This window comes from Microplitis mediator, chromosome 6 (genome assembly GCF_029852145.1).
Source record: "Microplitis mediator isolate UGA2020A chromosome 6, iyMicMedi2.1, whole genome shotgun sequence".
Classification (NCBI taxonomy): domain Eukaryota; kingdom Metazoa; phylum Arthropoda; class Insecta; order Hymenoptera; family Braconidae; genus Microplitis; species Microplitis mediator.
In genome coordinates, this window is record NC_079974.1 from 4,914,378 (window position 1) to 4,937,112 (window position 22,735).

General features: G+C 29.6%; 1 protein-coding gene across 1 annotated transcript; it reads left to right on the forward strand.

The window, feature by feature from the left end:
* Positions 1-9,951: 9,951 nt before the first annotated feature.
* LOC130670396 (cyclin-T-like) lies at positions 9,952-11,055 on the forward strand. Its single transcript, XM_057473799.1, has one exon. It carries the CDS (start codon positions 9,952-9,954, stop codon positions 11,053-11,055), a length of 1,104 nt encoding a protein of 367 aa, XP_057329782.1.
* The last annotated feature ends 11,680 nt before the right edge of the window (positions 11,056-22,735 follow it).

Below are 22,735 nucleotides of genomic sequence, written 5' to 3' on the forward strand. Positions count from 1 at the left end.
TAAGTCAAATTATGATTCTGATGTCCTATTAAATGATCCTAAAAATACTGGAATCGATGAGCGATGTGTATGGAATGACGTTAGCGACTTTCACGTAACAGAGAACTTGAGTGTTGACATTATGCACGATCTATTCGAAGGAGTCTGTAACTACGATATGGGGTTAATTCTATATGATTTGATTATTTCGAAAAAATTATTTACATTAGAAAGTCTAAATTTTAAAATTGAATTTTTCCAGTATCCTAAAAATGTTAACAAACCGCCAATAATAACTCGTTCACAACTAGATAATAAATATTTAAAAATGTCAGCGGCAGAAATGAAATGTTTCATATTAAATGCTGCTTTAATGATAGGTGATTTAATGCCGCGAAAAAATTTATCCGCTTGGAAGCTGTACTTACTGCTTCGGCAAATAGTTACCATTACGTTACAAACATCGGTATGTGATAACGACATTGACTTACTTGATAAATTAATTACAGAGCATCATTCATTATATATCAAATTATATGGTAATTCATTAAAGCCTAAACATCATTTAATGCTACACTACTCTAGAATCATGAGAATTATCGGTCCTTTCATTCATACATGGGTTATGCGCTTAGAAGCTAAGCATCAGCCTGTAAAACGGGGTGGGTTAACTTCAAAGAATAGAATAAATTTGCCCAAAACGATCGCGATGAAACAACAACTTAAGCTAAGTTAAATTTTTTTGAATAATAATCGATTTATAGTTAATACTTCTTACGAAAACTTGAAGTCCGATAAACGTCCTATTGCACAAATTTCGCTCGTTGATTTAAATAGTTTTAATCAAATAAATAATGTTACTATTAATAATATTAAATATGATGTAGATGACTTCCTGAAACTTTCTGCTAATGATATGCCAATATATGGCCAAATATGTACTATATTTAAGAACAAAATTAATTTAAGTGCATCAAGCTTCGCTTTTATTGTGAGAATTTTTAAATGTGTCGCCCGTGATTATTCATTGCAAAGTTATCAACTGGAAGATACTAATGTCCATCAGTTCCTATTATGTAACTCATTGTTATTTAAAGAACCACGAAAAATGATTATTTTATCCGATGGTATGTCATATGTTTCTTACGACAATCATATGTTTTAAGTTGATTTTCAAAATAAAAATCATAATACAAGTTTATGGTCTTCAGAGCATGCCCTATCCAATACTTCCCACAGAACCCACTAAAACGGGTCGAAAAACGCATAGAAACCAATAGACGTATTGATTTCTATGAGGATTTTGATCCATTTAAGTGGACTCTATGGGAACTTTTCGATAGGGTGTTTAAATTGATAGTCTGATTATTATGATGGTCGTTAAAAATTAAATTTTATCAGGCACCCCATAAAAAGCTTCTTTTTAGTGAGAAAATACGTGGGTAATTTGGATTTTTCTTTTTAAGTAAAAAGAACACGGGCCGCAGGACGTCAAAGTTCATTTTCGATACAATCGCGGTTTTTTTTAAATATCTCATTAAATATGCAGATTAAAGGAAAAAATCATAGGAACAATTTTGTAGGAAATTAAATTCTTGACAAAAAAGGTCATATTCATTTTTTTTATAAAATGTGTATTTATGAAAATATTAAAAAAAAACTTTTTTTAGATCTAATGAATTGAGCGTTTTAAGGATTACAAATTTTGAAAATAACATTTTTCTAAGTATATAGAAACTGTAACAAGCATTAATAATTGATATGTTACGAGTTACGAAGTTGTCTATATTTAAGAGAAAACGTTATTTTTAACATTCATTATCCTTAAAATGCCCAATTGATAAGATCTAAAAAAGTTTCTTAAAAATATCTCCATAAACACACGTTTTATAAAAAAAAATGATAAAGACCTTTTTTGTCAAGAATTTAATTTCCTACAAAATTATTTCTATGGTTTTTTCCTTTAATCTGAATATTTCATGAAATATTTAAAAAAATAACCGTGATTATATCGAAAAATGAACTTTGATCGTCCTTCGGCACGTGTTCTTTTTACTTGAAACGAAAAAACCAAATTCCCCCCGTATTTTTTCACTAAAACGAAGCTTTTTATGGGCGCCTGAGAATATTTAATTTTTAACGACCACCCTACTGATTATAAGTAATTGCATTCAACATTTAGAAGCTATTCGAACAATGAAAGCAAAAATTAAAAAAATTCAATTGTTATAATTTTCAAAATAATGTTTATTTATTATGTTATTTTAATTTTGTGTAGCTAAATATAAGTATCGTTTATTAAAGTATATATCATAGATAATAAGTATGCTTAAAAAAATATCTATTAAAAATTGTAAGTATTCAATATTGTATTGCGAACAATTAATATATATTGTAATGTAATAATTTTTGAAATGAGTAAGTACATATAGTTTTTATGAATGATGTACTGTTCATAATTGATAAATGACTTCAATAAAAATGATTAATACTGCTGAAAACTACTTTTTTTTTAACGATACCTAATAATTTTATTAATTTGAGTAAAAAAATAAAATGTAATAACACAACTATTTAAATTTATTTTTTAAAATTCGAAATTTTTAGTTCCTTAAGAATTCGTCAAGCAATTACGACAACTATTTTTACAATAGTTTAGGCAGCTAAAAAATATCTACTCATTTAACAAAAAAAAAAGCTTACATAACACTTAATACGTTTATTTATTTTCATACAAAAATTATATATAATTTAACTACAAAATTTTAGTTTTGAAAATTATGAATTTGTAATTACTGCAAAATTTTAAAATCAGTTACTTCAATTATTTATCTAATTTATTAAACTAAAAAATATACATCATCTTTACTAAAAGAATTTTTTTGATAAAACATTATATATTAAGTTATTGTAATGAACAAAAATATAGATAATTCAACTACAAAATTTTAGTTTTAAAAATTAAAAATTAATAATTTAAGCAAATTTTCATAACCAGTTACGTTGATTATTTATTAAATTGATTTGACTAAAGAATATATATTGACTTAATTAAAAAAAATTGTGATGATACTTAATATTTTTGTTTACTTTAACGAAAAAGTTATCGGTAAATTAACTAAGTTTAATTTAAGAAATTAAAAATTTGTAGTTAAATACAAATTTAAAAATCAGTTACATTAACTATTTATATAGTTGATTTAACTAAAAAATAGTTAACATAACTATTTAGAAATATTTATAATAATTATACATTTTTGTTATAATAACTCCGAAAAAATAGTTAAAGCGCTATTTAACTGTCGATTTTTAGTTAGATTTACTGGATTTTTCTCTCAGTGAATGGTATGCTTAGTGTGAGACTAAGAATACTGAGCCAACATAAAATACATATATATATGTATATACATATAAATGCGTATACATGTATATATACTTATGTGTGTGCACATCGATTATATTAAAAATTTTTAGCCATTTTATCTATAAACAAATATTAATAAAGAATTTTAGTGATAAATAAAAATAAACTTTTCTTTAAAAAAGTGGATTTTTTGTATTCATTACAACTAAGTAAAAATATTATCTAATTGACTTTTAGATTTTTAATTTTTATAAATAATACTTTTATTAAAAATTAGATTAAGAAATAATAAATAATTTTTTTTTTAATAGTTTGAATTATTATGAATTTTCATCAGAAAAATTTTTTTTTAATATTAATATTTTTCAAAAAAAAAAAAATAAAAAAAAATAGTTCTAATGATATTGATAGTTCCTGCAAACATTAAAAATTGATGTTATAAACAAATGAGCATTAAAGAATAACTTTGTTATCGTAATAGTTAAAACTTTTATGAATAATTATTTCGGGAAATTTTTTAATAATGTAATTTCAGATGAAATAAAGTTTTTTAACATTTAATTTTATTACTTTCTTCTCGATTATCATTAAAACATACATATAAGTTGAAAAAAATTCATTTTTTCGAAATTAACTTTTTTTTAAGCTATAAAATTGAAAATTTTATTTATTTGAATAAAAATTGTAAAAAATTTTTTTTTAATACGCTGATTTTTTTTTTACATGTAAAAAGATTAAATATCTTTAATAAAAAAAAAAATAAATTTTAAAAAATGTTAATAATTGACTGAAATAGGTCATTTGTTAATAAGCGTTCGTGTGCCAGCGATTAATTTTTAATTAATAAATTAATATCTTGGTAAATATTTGACATAGAGACATGAACTTTGGCTCATTTTATTCGCTGTTCTATTCTTTAAAAATTAAATGCTACGTGTCTTGATAAATTGTCAATAGTTTTTAAGATATTTTAATTCAAAGTATTCCATAAAATGACTAATTTTTAAAACAATGGAGAGCGGCCAAATTTTTTAAGTCAACTTTTTTATTTACGTTTTTCCGAGTATTTAAAACAAAATTTTAAATCGGTCCGCGGGACCGAAGACACGCCAGCAAAACTTAAGTATTCCTTCTGTGGACTGGACTATATATGTACCACTTGGCGGCGGAAGCTAACTCAAAAAAGAGTGAGACAAATCGAGTTCCGCAAAATAGATGATGAAAAAGGATGTAATACATATACATATTTATTTAAAAAAGGTTTTAAAAATTCGTTGTTTCATAAATTATAATACTTTCTTGTGATTTAACATAAAACTATAGTGAATCAAATTCGAGATCATGTTTGTAAAACTGAAAAGTATTGTTTTTAAAATTAGAAAACGGTGTAGTAGACTTACATTCCGTGTAATATAATTAAAATTGTCTGGTAACATTACAATGCATTGTGTAATTTGACAATGAAAATTGTAAAAATAAAAAAAAGCTTTTTAATTTTTTTATGAGGTTATTGTAATATAAATTACAATATTTTTTTGTGATTTTACATACCATTATGTCGAATCAAATTACAAACAATGTTTGTAAAATTAAAAAGCTATTTCTTGAAAATTGACAAACGGTCTTGTAATTTTACAATGCGTTTTAGGTTTATACATGAACATTGTAAAATTACAATACATCTTAGTAGATTTCCTGACAAGTGTTGGAAAATTACATGAATTGTATTTTATTTTGCATTGCTAGACACTGATTTGTAATTTTACTCATCACTTGTTTTCTAATTTTATTGTAATTTTACAAAAATTTTTAACAGTGAATAATCTCCCGATTTTTTCGGAAATTATTGATTTTCTTAGTGTAAAGTTGAAATTTTTTTTGTTTCAACTTTTAACTCGAGTAACTGACTCCAAAACATGCATTTGGAGTAGAAGAATTTCCAAAATAATAAAAATTACTTGAGAGTAATTTACGTTTGAATGATTTGGTGGCCCTGAAAAGGGCCGTTGTTAACTCAAGTTTTCAACTTGACAATTTTAACGCTTAGACGTTAATCTTCTTTGCAAACAAAATCTCGAACACATGTTGGAGATTTTGAGCCATAACGACAATTTTATCCTCCTCATTGAAACAACGATAGCAGTTGGTAAAAATCAACCGTACGTCGTTGACGAATCCATCGATCGTCTTGTACTGCCGTTGGTCCAGCTTCCGAAAGATGGTCGTTAGATCCATAGGAACTTTAACAATGTCCTGGTAATTATCGGGACCCCAACATTTGAAATTGAAGTCCCTGTAAAATGGCCACGCATATGACTCATGCCACGGAGACAATAGCTCTTGAACTATCTCGCAGCAAGTGATAAATACTTCTCCGCAAAGTTCTTGAACTTCTTCACTGTCCTTCACCATGTTTGAAATACTGATAAAGCAACTTTAAGAAAATAGATCGCTGGACACTTCAATCTATACGTCTGATGAGTGACTGATAGATTCTAGCTAATGCCAACCAAATCAGTCAACTTCATGAGGTCTAGATCGGTACCAGCGAGCCAATCACAGTTAAGCATGAGTAGGAGAGATGGCAGCTCGTATTTCATAGGTTATCAACAAATCAACTTCCAATCAGATCAAATGAGACATGAGCTGCCACCTCTTCTACTCATGCTTAGCTGTGATTGGCTTGTCAGTACCGATCTAGACCTCATGAAGTTGACTGATTTGGTTGATATGTCTCATTCATCTGTTCATCATTGATAAAGTTTTCATAGACGTAATAGTCTAGTCGAGAAGTCGATTTCCTGCACAGAAAAAAACGATTGACAATAATTGTAGTTCAACTTGTAATTATTTATGTTATGTTCAATTACTGCACGGAGAAAAAAATATTGCGCTCATCACTCAACGGTATCGTGATATTCACTCTCCTCGGTTGGGTATCCGTTGTATACGGAAAGTGCTGGTCTATCGGATCGTGATTATCACAATCCAGGCGGATCCCGAAATCATAAGATCGTTTCGCTATAGTAACGATCCGTTTTGTTATTATAACTAATTTAAGGTTAAAATAGATAAATTTACAACTTTAACTTCATTAAAATTTTATTTTTAGCTGTCATTAATAATCACATATTAATAATTCTAATAGGTGCAATAAAAAATTATTATTGAATATCAAGAAATGTAAAGTAATAGAATAGACGTAATTAATTGATGTAAATTTTACAGTCTTTTTTTTGTTTCAAAGATAAATTGAAAAATTAATAGATAAAAAACTGAAATTCTTGCATTAGATATATAATTAGTATTTTTTCATTGTCGTTGTGTGCGCTTTAAATAATTAATAATTTTATAAATAAACACTGTATAATTTGCAAGATATGCATTATAAATTTTAATAATTTGGTTATGAATGGTGGCGCTTGAGAAGTAGATCGCGATAATCACGATCCGTTTTAGTACGATATGGATACGTTAAATGACGATCACTATACATTTAAATATATGCACAATCCGTAGGATCATTATTATAAGTATCGAGTGTTTCATTCATATCGACATATATATTGTGGTAGTAGCAATACAATTTAGAACTAATCACGATACACATGTCGCTCTCCGTTGGTGAGCGATAAACACAATATTTTTTTTTTTCCGTGTAATATGTCGTTTCAGTTAGTAAAATTATGATTTTAATGTTTAAACTGCTATAATAAACAGTTAACCGTTGAAATATACTGCTTGACTATTTAAAATTACTACTTGAACCCTAAAAAACTACAAGACACTTGCCAAAAAAATGCTTATGAAATAAAAATTTTATTATCTTTATAACTTAATTCTAGTAATTTTATTTGCTATCAGTATTTCATTGAAAAGCATCAAAATTTATGTATCGTTAAACATAAAGTAGTAATTATTGATAATATTAGATATTTACTACTGTTATTACTTTTATATAATTAATACAAATCTAGGGTATAAGTTAAGTACACTATACATTTGTGATCAAGCGAACAATAATTTTAGTTATTACGACTAGAAGTTTTTATGTTTTTAGTATCTATAACTTTTATTCTATTCTAATTTTATATTTAAATTATCTAGTATAATTAAAATCAATGAATGAAAACAAATTAGTCTTGTTGTCTAGTATTATATTCATGACTGTCAATATGATATCATTAATAAAATTATTATATTGAGTCATTTATGTATAATAAAAAAATCCAAAGATGTTTTATCGTTTGAGCTATGACTTATACTTTTTTTTTTTTGCCAAAAATCTAGACGGCTAATTTTTTTAACAGTTTTTTGTTAGTAACAATAGTAATTTTCTTTTGAAAAATAAATCTAAAAAACGATTTTTTCTGGACGGCATTCTGGATCGTTTCAGCCATCAACCATATTTTTAGGAGACTTGTAACTATTTTTCGCAGGTTTTTATCTTCTCGACGTGACTATTATGAGTAATGATCTTATCAGAACATTTCCAGGTAATTTGTCCTTTAAAATAATCACATTTGTCATTATCGTTGAATATAAAAATACTCATTAGAGTCTAGACTATGGAGATAATGAACTGGGAATTTTCACACATTAGACTGACTACTTAAAATTATCAACAAGGTCGAATTATTTAAAAGTATTCAATGTTAATTAACTTCTTTGAGGTCCCGGACAAAATAGGGCTTGACGCCCATACTGCCATGGACTCATACGCCATGATTATTGTGAATGTTACCATTCCCGTATGGTCAAATCATCGATACATGCAATTTTTAAACGAATGAAAAAATCCTTGCTACCATACAGTATGGTGGAATCGACCATACAGCATAGTGGTATCCGCGAAAAATTTCTTTCCGTGTAAGCGCATAAAAAATTAAAATATAAACGTTATAGTCAGACGCTTGTCTATGTGTAATTTGATTAGGCCGGAAGTTTTTTACATTAAAAATCATAGAAAAATAAAAAAAAAATCGATTAATTGTCGATACTACCAATCGACAGCGTTTTTTATGAAACGAATTTCTGTCGTATCGTCAAAAGACGTTTTTTATTTTGTTCACAAATGTTATAAACAAATGGATTTTTTCAAAGTCCGAAATGGGTTCAAAAAATCGAAAAAATGTCGATACTACCAAAAAACGTTTTTTGACGATACGACAGAAATTCGTTTCATAAAAAATGCTGTCGATTGGTAGTATCGACCATTAATCGATTTTTTTTTTATTTTTCTATGATTTTTAATCTAAATAACTTAGGAAAATTCCGGCCTATCCAGCATCTGACGCGATTTAGCGGAGAGAGAGCTCGCGCATAGGCAGTCGCTAGTGCGCGAGGAAGAGGTCCGAGCGCCGGCTCGTTTTGTTATTATATCTCGCGAAATATTTGAGATGCAAAAAAAACACATGATACCTTTTTTGTGTATTTTTTTATTCTGAACTTTTTTTTTGCTCTACACTGCCCTAACAAACCAGCCGTTCGGGAGTTATTTTGATTCAAACAATTAAATTGTTATAAACAATGGTTTGCACCACTTTTGAACAAAATGGACCCGATTTTCGTGATCCTTGGCCCAAAATACATAAGATACAGTTGGATTTACCCGGTGCCAACAAAATGTTTACGGGACCTCCTCTTCAGCCGATGGACTATTACTGCTGATTTAAAAAAAAATATCTCCCATTTTACGTGTCAACTTATACTAAAATCATTACAATCTATTACTAACTTTTTTTTACATATTATCTTTTGATATTCATCCGAAAATCATCTGAAATTCATATTTGTGTCAAAATATGACTTACACATGATATTCAGCTGATCACCTGTGAATTACCGGCGAAATTTCGCAATTTTTTACACGGGTGATGTTTAAAATTAAAACCCGAAACCTGGATGTCAATATAAAAAATAAATTTTATAATACACATCATAAATTTTTAATTTTCAAATTACAATTTTTAAATTCCAAAAATTAATTTTTCCTGTATAGACAATAAATTTTAACATTTATTTTATAATTATTTACGTTTGAATTGTAAATAAAAGAATACCTATTTAAAATGATACTATTTACTGATTACCGTCATTATGTTATTTGTCGCCTCTTAATGTACACAGGTAATTTATTGCCGTATACTTTAATTTTCAGGAAATTTTAAATCTATTATTTGAGACTTCGGCATAAATATATAATGACAAACTTAATTATTTGCCATTTGGTCTTTCACAGGAATAGTAATTACGTTCACACGTGAATATGCAGACCTTAATGACCATAATATTGTGAGTTCTAAGTCTAATTACCTTTTCCTAATTACATCAGGTACATTTCTTCAGCCCCAAACTATTACTTTTTAATTACCCCCATACCCATTGTTGTGACAATTTCTTTTGTTATAAAATCCCTTAAATTTTAGTGTCTTGTCAATATTTCCTCACTTTATTCTCGAACTTCATACCCAACAGTTCGTCTGAGAATATTTCAAAAGTTACGGAAAAAACCAAATTGTGTTATTTCAAAGTGCTTAAGCTGTTCCAGTGCAGAGTAAGAAAGTTTCCAGTGAAGTTAAATTAACAGTGAAAAGTTGTGAATAAAAATGGCTCAAAAGTGGTATTTCAACAAAGAAGAGTTGAAGAACTCTCCTAGTTCCAAGGATGGCATCAGCGCGGAGAAGGAGCTAGATCACAAACAACAAGCCGCTTACCTTATAACTGATTTGGGCAAGCGGCTAAAGTTGTCAGAAGTCTGTGTGCACACTGCCATTGTGTACATGCACAGATTCTTTATTCACCATTCATTAGCCAAGTTTCACCGGTATGAAATTGCCACGGCAGCGATTTTTCTGGCGGCAAAGGTGGAAGAAGAGCCACAAAAATCGCAGGCGGTCATCAGCGCTCTTCATGTCTGCCTCAACAAATCCGAAGTTCACCAACTGGACACTACTTTTGCCGAGAACCAGCAGAAGGTCAAGGCACTAACTTCAAATGAGCAACTTCTTCTGGGAACACTTGGATTCAAGATGGGGGTTAGTCACCCTCATCATTACATCAAGAAATTCTGTGGGGAAATAAAAGCTTGCAAGGAATTATGCAAGATTTTCCTGCAGATGGCTAATTACACTTTACGGATGACGTCAATGTGCGTGAAATATAAACCGGCAGTTGTGGCGTCATTCTGTATTTATTTCACCATCCAATCATCGCAGTGGAAGATTCCCCAAGTCATAGACGGGAATCAATGGTTTTGGCTCCTCGACACCAGAGTGACCTTCGATTTACTGATTAAGATGGACAGGGAGTTCAAAGCGGTTTTAGATAAAATGTCACCCAGGATAAAAAACCGGGTGATGGGATTATTTAAAAATCCATCGGTCAAAGTGACTGCAGTGAATCGGATAGCGACGACCCCCAGTTCATCGGATCCAAAAATTGTTTCCGGTGACCCTGAAGTCGAGAAGCCAAGGACTCGACGAAAAATCAGCTATCACGAGTATCGTGATAGACTGATGAAGAAAAAATCTGAATCAGATGGATCATCGACTTCTTCACCTCCTGATGTAGAAGTTCAGGATAATTCCATTGGAAGTACCTGCCAGCTTGTACCCTCAACTGAAGCGGATCTGGACCACAGCCGTAAGCGTCAAAATAATTACGACATGGGCAGTATTTTGTGTTCTGCTAAGAGACGTAAGCTTTTGTAGTTTCAATAATTTTTTAATTTTTTGTACATAATTATTTATCATCCAGTTATTTTTTATTGTAAAATATTATTGTAGGTTTTATTATTTTCATAAATTAAATATTAAGTATTTCATGTAAATAGTAAATAGTAAAATAGTAAATTATATTTTAAAAATTTACTTTTTATTTAATAAGTTTAATATATTTTTTGTAAATAATTAAATAATAATGTAATTAAAATTAATGATAATGCACCATAGACTTAATCATGTCTTTTGAAAAATAAAATATTAATAAAACGAAATCCTCTTTTTGTTTTGATTTTAATATAATTAATTATTTTATATAAGTAATTTTATTTTAAGAGTAATAATTAATTTTTATGACAGTAAAGTTAGCGAACATCTGACAATTTTTTAAACTTTGAAATAATAAATTTAAATGTTTACAAAATAAAAAAAAAAAATTCATATTTAGACAATTCGAAATTCAGTAGATGCATTTTTTAAAAATTTTATTGCTTTACTAATTTAATTTTTTTAGATGTAATTAAAAAATTGTCGGATGTCTACTGCACTTACACTTAGTTAATTTTTCCAAATTAAATTTTTATAAAATTTTTTAATGAATGCAGAATAAAAATCAAAAATTTAATTCAAAATATCACTTTCTATTTTTAAAAAATACAAATTATCTTCGAATAAAAAATTAAAAAAAAACATATGATCCTGAAGTTAGCAGACAGTTAAAAATTTGCAAATGTATTTTTCAAGAATTTAATTAAAAAAAAAAAATAATTGCTCATATATAAAATTAAAAAAACTATAGGTGCAATTTTTTAAAATGTCATGTTTAAAAAAAAAATTCAAAAATTAGACGTCGGCTACTTTCAGTGTCATAAATAGGGCCAAGATTTTTGCTTTAATTTAAAATCAAGCAATAATAAATACTGGTGTCGAATTTTTGAAATTACGGAAAAAATATTGGTTGTCAAAAAAAATTTTTTAAGCAAAAGTCCTAGGAAATTTAATTTAAAAAAAAAATGTCTTTTATTATTTTTTCTTAGGACTAAAAAAGAAAGCCGTAATTTCAAAATTAAGATTTCCACAATTATCAAAAATTTGAATTATTCATATGAATATTAATTTTAGAATTACGGTGAAAATATTAGCCGTATAAACAAATTTTCCGAGTAAAAGTTGTTCAGAATTTAATATAAAAAAAAAAATGTCTCTTATTATTTTTTCTTAGGACTAAAAAGAAAGCCGTAATTTTAAAATTAAGATTTTTATAATTCTTAAAAATTAGAATTATTAAAATAAATAAATAGAAACTTTATTGATATAAAATTCTTGAATTTTTGAGGTCGGGAAGAGAAAAATCGGTTTATTAGTGGAAGCAGACTAAAATATCGAAATATATTTTGAAAATTATGAATTTTTAACTTCCCGCTAAGAAAATTGTAAATTTTCAAAAATTCGGGAAGTTATTGGTTTCGGTCCGATTTACGAAAATCGAATTTCCATCAGATGTCGACGTTTTGAGGTCCTAGGAAGCTATTCTGACTAATTTCAAGATCATATCCGAGTGTATGTATGTACGTACGTACGTACGTATGTAAATACCTGTATCTTTTGAACGGATGAACCGCTTTTGAACTTTAAGGTGTCATTCGACGCGGATTGTCAATATGTTGAAGCCGTGAGAAAATTAAGCTTGATCGGTAGGGCTCGTTCAGAGATATTCCAAAAATAAAATCTTTTCAAAAATGTTTTTTTTGGATAACTTTTAATGTGCTCGATGGATTGATTCCATAATGAACTGGGCTCTAGAGCTTTATAAGCCGCGTGGAATGCCACCTCAAACATCAGAATCGGTTTATTCGTTCAAAAGAAACCGTTGTCGAAAGAATTAAAAAAAAAAATTTTTTTATTTTTTCTGAAATATCTTAAAAACGACTAGATAAATCAAATTCAAAATTTGATCAGCTTTAGAATTTGATAAAACGCGTCGATTGCCACCTCAACTGTCTCAATCGGTATATTCGTTTGAGAGATATCGTTGGAGAAAAAATGGTGAAAAACGTTTTTTTTCGAAAACAACAGCATACAAACGTATTTTCGAGCTCGAAAATGTATTCACAATAATGTTTTCGAGGTTCTTGAGCTCGAAAACAGCGGGAAGTTTTGGGGCTGGCCCGCAGGGTCAACTGACAGACCGATTTTTTTTTCATTTGTTGCTTTCATTTTATACTCAATACTCTAATTCAGTATAATAAATTGCGATGTAGCCAGTAAAAATTTTTAAAATAAATTTAAATATGTTGCTTTGTCAAAATTACAAATTTTATAATGCCGTCATGCTATACAATACGTATAGTAATTTTTCTATAAAATATTACGTGAAAAATACCGTAAAATTCTCTAAGTGTAGATTGAAAAATTAAAATTATTTTATTTTATTATTCCTGTAAGTAAATTAATTACACTTGAGTACCCAAGATGTCAAAGAAAATCATCGAGTGTCAAAATTTTTATCACCGAAAAATTCCATATAATTTTTATAGGCCACCGAAAATTATACAAAATTTTTCTCGTGACTTTGATTACATTGTCATTGGATCGCAGATACCGACGCAATTACTATTGTTATTATTTTGTATCGGTAACTGCGAGCCACTCACAGGTGAGAAAATTTCCCCTCTCTTTAAAAAAAAATTCAATTGGCTCGCGGATACCGACGCAGTTATTTTTCTGATTATTTTGCATCGGTAACTGCGAGCCACTCACAGATGAGAAAATTTTTCCTCCTCCGGTAAACTGGCTGCATACACCCCCAATCTTCAAGTCTTTTTAAGTAAAAAATGAACTTAAGAAATTGCCTGTGTAAAAAAGTTGCGGTATTCCACAGGTGATCCGCTGAATATCATGTGGAAGTAATATTTTGACACAAATATATGAATTCCAGATGAATTCCTGATGAATACACAAAGATAGTATAGAAATATAGTTTTAGTGATAGATTGTATGAAAAATTCTATTACAAAAAAAATTTTTTTTTACGGGGAATTTGGGAGTTTTTTTAGCGAAGTGATCTCGGAGTGACGTGGATTTTATGTCATTCCCAACTCACTCCTGTCCGGAGTTTCAACATTTCAATGAATTTATATTAAACTGTTAAACACTTCGCGAATTTTTTTTTAGTGTATTGACCTAAAAGAGCTTTAATTGGTAAATTTTTCAAATTCATTTTAGTTTAGAAAAAATAAAAATTTTTTGTAGAAAATTTTTTTTCAGGTGGTCCATTATGCCCCAGATATCGCCGATCAGCTTAAAATATTTAAAATAACATGATTTGACCGAAAATGAAAAAAAAAAAAGGCATGACCGTGAGGGAAAGTGGGGAGCGAGCCCAAAAACTCAGCCCTAAGACCCTACGGTGATTGAACTTGACTTCGATCCTGGATCAATTAGCGATAAGACGTATAATTTAGTTTTACTGTCATATACTAGCAATTTATTTGCGACTTTGTTAATACGGCTAACTACTTTGTAAATCGGGTAATTAACTTGCGTTATAGTTGTATTACTAGCAATTCTCTTGCGATATACTTTACTGTCAACGTTTACTGATTATTATAAACAAAGTTAGTTTAAATAAATATTACTGTACGTTACCGGCGATATACTCGCGATATAAAATTTATACTGTGCCACGAATCTGTCTACATTGTAACCAGCGCTTACATTTTCTTGTAAGTAATTTTTATTATTATCATTGGCAATAAACAATCATTGCACTTGTTAATCATTCACTGTGTTTTTTATCTGTTCATCCTATTTATTTCCTATTTTACTGGTAAGCTTTTCGAATAGTCTGATAAATAAATATTAATTAAGTTACAAATAGTAATTCGACCATCAATAAGAATATTCTATAATTTTATAAGCCGTGAGGTAAGTTAATAAGTTTTCTCATACGTTGCCGAGTTTGAATAAGTGCGGGTCTTTGCTTTGCAAGAACCCCAGCCCACTGCTCTGTCCAAGTAAAATAAATATTTGTTAGAGGCCAGCCTCAGCCAGGGTCCAACCCGCGAATTCTGGTGGCTGCTGGTAAAAATCGCGAAGACGAAAAGCGATTTCCCTAATAGGAAAAAAAAAATTGATAACGGGGACAGTGTTGGCACGATATTGGGCTGCCCAGCCCTGGCTTACTCGGTCTGGCCCAAGACTCGCCCGATACTTCCTGACAAAATCTTGGTTTGCCAGCCTTGGACCGAGATTATGCCAAAGCTTGTCAACCAAGTCTTGGTTTGCCAGCCTTGGACCGAGATCATGCCAAAGCTTCTCAACCAAGTCTTGGTTTGCCAGTCTTGGACTGAGATCATGTCAAAGCTTGTCAACCAAGTCTTGGTTTGCCAGTCTTGGACCGAGATCATGCCAAAGCTTCTCAACCAAGGCTTGGTTTGCCAGTCTTGGACTGAGATCATGCCAAAGCTTGTCAACCAAGTTTTGGTTTGCCAGTCTTGGACCGAGATCAAGCCAAAGCTTGTCAACCAAGTCTTGGTTTGCCAGCCTAGGACCGAAATCATGCCAAAGCTTGTCAACCAAGTCTTGGTTTGCCAGCCTAGGACCGAGATCATGCCAATTTGATAAACGTTCTTTGCAAATTTAATATATTATATCGTTTGATTATTTTAACCTTTGAGCCTTGATAATATTTTAAATTATTCTAACAAAAGAGAGTCAGGATTGGTCGTCAGAGTACGAAAGTATATGTTCTGCACTGTTCAAAGTACATATAGTCTCTGTTGAAGACTATGACACGTAACCTCTAACCTTGAAATTAAAAATCTATTAAAAATCTATTAACTATAGAGCGCGTTTGAGTACCCGTTTGGTAACACGACTACGACTTCTAACCTTAAACTTATTTGTCATTCCCATTCCCATGCTTACTCTGTTACAAATAATTTGATCACCACTCAAGCTTTACATTTTAATCTCAACTGCTGTGAATATTAATCAAATATATTAAATTAATAATACACCATCAATAATCAATTTATTGTCAACTTAGCATTTACAATCTCAAGTAAGTATTTTTTTAAAATAATTGTTCAACTTTATATCAATATATACAATACTTACGGCCACGTGTTCTGGGCATGATGAAATTTTATTGTCTTAAAGATCGAATTTAGTACACTAAAATATTTATTTCAATATTTTTTATTTATAGTGAATTTAATTATTTTTGTAATGTTTATTTTGATCCACAGAAACAAATATATCACCTATTGACTGCAGGATCGAATGACTTTAAAAGAGATGTTCAAACGATTATTGGTAAATTAATCAGAAAAGTTGTTCAGCCAGATTACAGTGGTACTGGAAGAAAAATCAAAGGCGTCGGGAAGAAAAGTTTTCAAGATACTCAATCGTACAAGTGTATGAGTGGTGAGTTGATTCGAAATTCTTTGAATACTTACTGTAAAAGATTTTGAAATTTTTTGAAGCTCTTTTTTTAATTTATTTGTCAATTAAATCAATTTTTTTTTTTACAGAATTTCTCCAGGAAAAGTATAAAAACAGCTCGGTGAAGCTGACTATTTTGACTGCAACAAGCCATTACTTATCCGGTGCTGGAGACCGAGAAGGAGGAAAGGGGAAGAGGCTCTTGACTGACATAGGTGATTCATAAACTATGGTGGGAATTGGTTCAATTTTTATACTTTTTACTTGAATATTTAATTTAAGTATTTTAATTAATCAAAAAAAAATCACTATTGTTAATAATTAGCTCGTAGTTTAATACGGAATTTACTTGAATGTTTAAATAATGATCGATAATGGCACAACAAGTTAAAAATTCTTGCACATTTCAGTGCTTAGTAGTTTATTGAATTTCATCTAATGGATTTTATTTATTCAAGTAATTTAATTAACTTATTTATTTTTATAAATTTAAATATGAAATGGACCATTTGTCGCGACGACCTAAATAATAAAGTCACTATTGTTAATAATTAGCTCGTAATTTAATACAATCACAAATATTATGATATTTTAATGTGATATAAGTGTTTGAACACTCGATTTTCTAATACCAAAGATTGATGACATTTAATCAAGAGTTTTTTATATAAAATATTATAAATTATTTTGTACCAAACGAATTTGTTTTAAGCACTAAAACTTTTATATTAGAATATGTAATAATGAAAATAAAATTTAATAAAAATGCAATTTTTATAATATTTAAAGTTCTTATTGAATCAATTATTAATAATTAATACTGAAACAAGCATGGCTTCCGATCGCGGTCCAATAATATCGTACAGTATTGAGTCAATAGTAGTAGCTGCTCTTGGGGCACAATTAAAATTTAGTCTTGGCACACGATTGACACTCAAGCGTGGGCCACTACCAAAATTAAGCCTTGGTCCAATCTCTGACACTCAAGCTTGGGCCTCCATTCAAATTTAGTCTTGGTACAACTCTGACACTCAAGCGTGGGCCACTACTAAAATTTAGTCGTGGCACAAGTCCGGCAGCCAAGCTTGGGAGGAGGTTATCATTTCGAGACTTAGACTGGCTTGGGCCAAGCTTCAATTTAACTCTTGTCCCAAAGTTATGTAGAGTTGCGCCAGTCGTTTACCAAGCTTGGACCAATCACCGTTTCCTCTAAGGGTTGTCTCAATTTATATAGATATATGTTTATATATATTTCTACAAATATAAAACTGAAGATTTCATGCTATAAAATGCTTTTTTTAAAATCTCGATACGATTATTTTTCATGAAGTTACAGTCTTGCAAAAATCACTAAAAAATTTCTAAAATGTTTTTTTTCCTTTAATTTTTGGTATGAGTGTATTTTTTAAATTATTTATGTATAATAATATCGAAATTTTTTAAATATTGAAATTATAAGTTTATATATAAAACGAGAATATAATTTGAGATGTAATATCATATGTATACAATTACATATATTATAAATTATATGGATTATAATAATATTGAAATTATACATTAATTTATAAGATGAAACATATATTTTACGTTATAAATTAAAATATAAAGCGGTCATATAATTATTGATACAATATCACATGTATATAATCACATATATTATTAATGATATGGATTATTATAATATTAAACGTATACATTATTATATATGATAAATCATATATTAATCAATATTAATAATTTTGCCGCCATATATGATTAGTTATTTACCATATATTTTTTTATATATTATCGACAGTATATGGTTTTTTCATATGGGCGGATATTCCATACATTATTGCTCTGACCTAAGTCAAAACTCATTTAAATCTTGATTTCAATCACTGCCATCGATTTAATCAAGCGATGACATTGATTTCTGCCTTAACACATTTATTTTAGAGAACATATAATCGATAATAAAAATGTAAAAGCCGCGTTTCGAGCTTCATTAATGATTTTCGACTCTTTACATTTCAAACTATAGCATAAAACGTGAGTTGTTAGAGCTTGGAAAGCTTATAAAAAAAATGGTTCCATGTAATAGCACTTGAAGAGCTCGAAAATATATATTCACAATGATGTTTTCAAGCTCCTTGAGCTCGAAAACAGCGGGAAATTTCGGGCTGGCCCGCAGGGTCAACCGACGCCCAAATTTTTTTTTATGGTTTATCGTCAAAAAAAAAAAAATCCAAAAATTATTAGACGTCTGCTAACTACAGTATCAGTAATTATCTTTATTAGGAATTAAATAAATGAATGTTAATTTTGGAAGAGTTTTGGACAAAGGATATGAGTTGAGGTATTTATGAAACTTGAGTCAGTTTTTACGTGTAAAATATTTGGTGGCCCTGAAAAGGGCCGTTTTCAAGTCAAAGTTCGGGAACTTGAGTATCTATTTATCTGTATCGTCACCTAGAAAAACAGTCAGCTTTATCTGTAAAATTAGATTTCCGTCCACCAGTAGACGCAACAAGTCGGGGTCACTTCGTTTGAAGAAACCCCCGAGGTATATGTAATTGTCGTAGTCGTTGAACGGTTGTATTTTCGCAGGCAGTCTCAGTAGGTTACCTTCCTCATCCACCACACAGCATTCGAGCTCAAAGCTGATTTCAGAATGCTCCGATTTCAATGGAAGGATCCCCAAAGTGATCCAGTGTTCGTCTTCTTCGTCGTGGCTAACCTCTACTTTGAAGCTCCAAACGTCGTTGACCTGAAGACCTGAGGGAAACTCTATAAATATCGGAGTAACTGTCCCAGCATCGTTGATGAAGAGGAGTTCGTCAAAGTACTCCAGTTCAACGGAGTATACAGTTGTGTACGTTGAAATTTGGAAATTACAGTCCATGATGTGTCAATAAATGATGAATGTAACTTGCGAGGCGTACAGCGCAACGTTTCGAGCGTAATGACTGCTACTGACCGTGTGACGTATATATAATATAAAAACTATGATTACCCCCTCCACTGAATTTTAACCAATTACCGAAGAGGTAAATTTTACCCCCACTCCTTGAAAAGGACCAATCATGACGATATTGATTTTCTCTCTCCATTCTAAAGTTTTACTAATCAAAATCGAGAAATTGCATCACCATGAAATATGATCAATGTAAGTAGACTTCTTATAATAAATCAAATTTGCACTGGCATATAAATCTAGCAAAAATTTTTCCAAACTTCATCAATTTGACCCCGTCTGATTTTAATGACTGGATTAAATTAATAAAAGGAAAATTATTTACTGATTGAAAATTGAAGTGAAATAGCATTTAGTGGAATCTTTTGACAAATATTTTATTTACAAAATTACTAAAATCCCTATATCACGTGAACGGAGAACTTCAGCCACTTTACTAAGAGGACCTTTTTCGTAGCGAATAAAATTTTCTAAAAAATCGTTGTTTGCAGTTTTTCTGTAAATTTCGTTACTTAGTCAATATCAACCAAAAACTTAAATTATTATTAAGAAAATTATTTTCAGAACCAATACAGAAAAAACAATTAGAGTCCGAGTAAAACTATTAAGGAGACTTTTGAAGAGTATCAAATTGCCTAATAAATGCCGTGAACGGCAACCCGATAACTTGTAATGCGGCTGACTTATTGAGAATTAAAAAAAAATTCCAACCTTCCTATGTATTTTTAATGGGAAAACTTCAAAATCAAATATAAAGTACTTAAAATTAAAATTAAGGGCTGAAACTGGCAAGGAATTTTATTTTTCTATATCTATAATAATATTTTCAAGTGGTAGTGAAAAAAAAAAAAGTCGTTCGAAACGAATCACCCTAATATACATGTATATGTATATCCTTATACATATACCCTAATAGCCACTTTAGCTTGAAATTGCCTGAAATTTGCTGCCCGAATTTATCGACAATTTGACATTAAAAGTTAGAAAGAAAAATTTGCGGTTAATTTTTGCTCAATTTAAAGGTAAATTTTTACTTTAAAAAAAAGTCCGAAATGTTCGTTCCTAGCGTTTCAGAAGGTAAGCAAATTTATACATAAAATTGTCTACAGTTTTAAGGGTAAAATTTTTTTTTTTTTTTTTTTTTGATTTTCAATGTAAAAAACTTAAAAAAATTCCGGCCAATCAAGCATCTGACGCGATTTGGCGGAGAGAGAGCTCGCGCATAGGCAGACGCTAGTGCGCGAGGGAGAGGTCCGAGCGCCGGCTCGTTTTTTTATTATATCTCGCGAAATATTTGAGATGCAAAAAAAACACATGATACCTTTTTTGTGTATTTTTTTTATTCTGATCATTTTTTTTGCTCTACACTGCCCCAACAAACCAGCTGTTCGGGAGTTATTTCGATTTAAACAATTGTTTGCACCACTTTTGAACAAAATGGACCCGATTTTCGTAATCCTTGGCCCAAAATACATAAGAAACAGTTGGATTTACCCGGTGTCAATAAAATGTTTAAGGAACTTCTTTTCAGCCGATGAACTATTAGGACTTATTACCCGCGGGTACCTTATAATTTGACCATATATGTTATTTTCATACAGGCAACAATAGTGAACAAGAAATTACTAAAAACTAGCGCGCTGTTGCCGTACTTCCACTTCAATTTTTTAATCACTTATTTTATTAAAAAAAAAATTATTTGAATAAAAAAAATTTTTTTTCATGATTTAATGCAATAATAATAATAATAACAATAATAATAATAATAATAATTGTAATATATTCTGTTAATTTTTAAAACTGTCAATTTATAATATATTTTATCAATGAAATTGCGGTGTGTACGCATTGCGATCTTGCAAAAATACAATAGAAAATCTACAAGATCCCTGAAATAGATAGTCGGTCTCGAACCTGTTGAAACTTACACTTGATGGTGTCAAATAATTGATACAAAATATTTAACCATTTAATTTTTGGACACAATAACACAAAATTTTCAACTGTCTAGGGATTAGGATCTCTTTAAATTTAAGTATTGTTGTAAGCTTATCGGTGATCCTTTTAATGACCTGGCTATTCAAATCCATAACTAAAATTATGTATAGTAATGAAAGTTACTGAAGGTGTGATAATTCCACTTTCAATGAGTTTAAAAGTTAAATTTAAAATCCATCGAGTTGAAAATTAACATTTTACAATCGGTGCCTGACTGTTTATGTCTATTATGAAAAATTTTTTTCATAATATTGTCTTACTGTACACGGAGAAAAATGAAAGGTGAAAATTCCAAGAAATTTTATGTGAAAATCCATAAATTTTTATTATGCTAGCAGACTAAACTTGAAACCGTATGATATTCCAATATTTTATCACGGAAAAAAGAGCAGTTGAAAAATTACAGTTTCTACTGTAAAAACAGGCCTTCGGGGCAAAAATCTTACATATTAAAGTTCAAACTGTAATTTTAGAAATTTTTTGTAGCAATAAAATTAATATAATTTCAAGTGGCAAATTTTACAGTTTGAAATGTAATTTTAGTTAAATGAACCTTTAAAGTATTATTTACTTTTTATTTTGAATTCTTGCTTTATTAAAAAATGAATAGTTGATAGGTGAAACTGTAAAAATTAAGATTTATTGGTGATGTATTTTTCGCTTTTCTGAAATAATACCTCTTATTTATCCGTAGCATAAAAATTACACTGTGAGTTATCAATTGTTCAGAATGATAAATGATGTGAGAAACATTACAACTCACACTGTAATTTTTAAATTCCGTATTTGAAGCAGAACACCACTATACAGAAAAGTGAATTTAACAATTGAAAATGTAATTTTAGCTAAATTAATTTGTGAGAGAGTATTTACATTTTATTTTTAAATCTTTCTTAATTTAATAACTAGTTGTTGGTTATAGAGAGCGTGAAATTTATATTTGTAAGTTGGACGTTTTTAAGGTTTGGTACATAAAAATTACAGTTTCGGATAGCAAGTTGTAAATTTCAGTATGTAAGTTTTACAGTTTGAAATGTTTCATTTTCAACATTTAAGATACCGCTTTTTGGTATCTCACTCACGCTAAGGCAGTGATCATAAGTCGAATAGCGTCAGGGAGATATCTTGCCCACGCTCGAGTAACAAACGGTTGCAAGCAAGTTTGAACTTGTCCTTAGTGCTGGTTTTACAGACAGTTCTTGGTGAGACGTGATTGTGTTAAATAATTAATTTTATGTTATTATTGAAATTATCCAATTGAAGTTT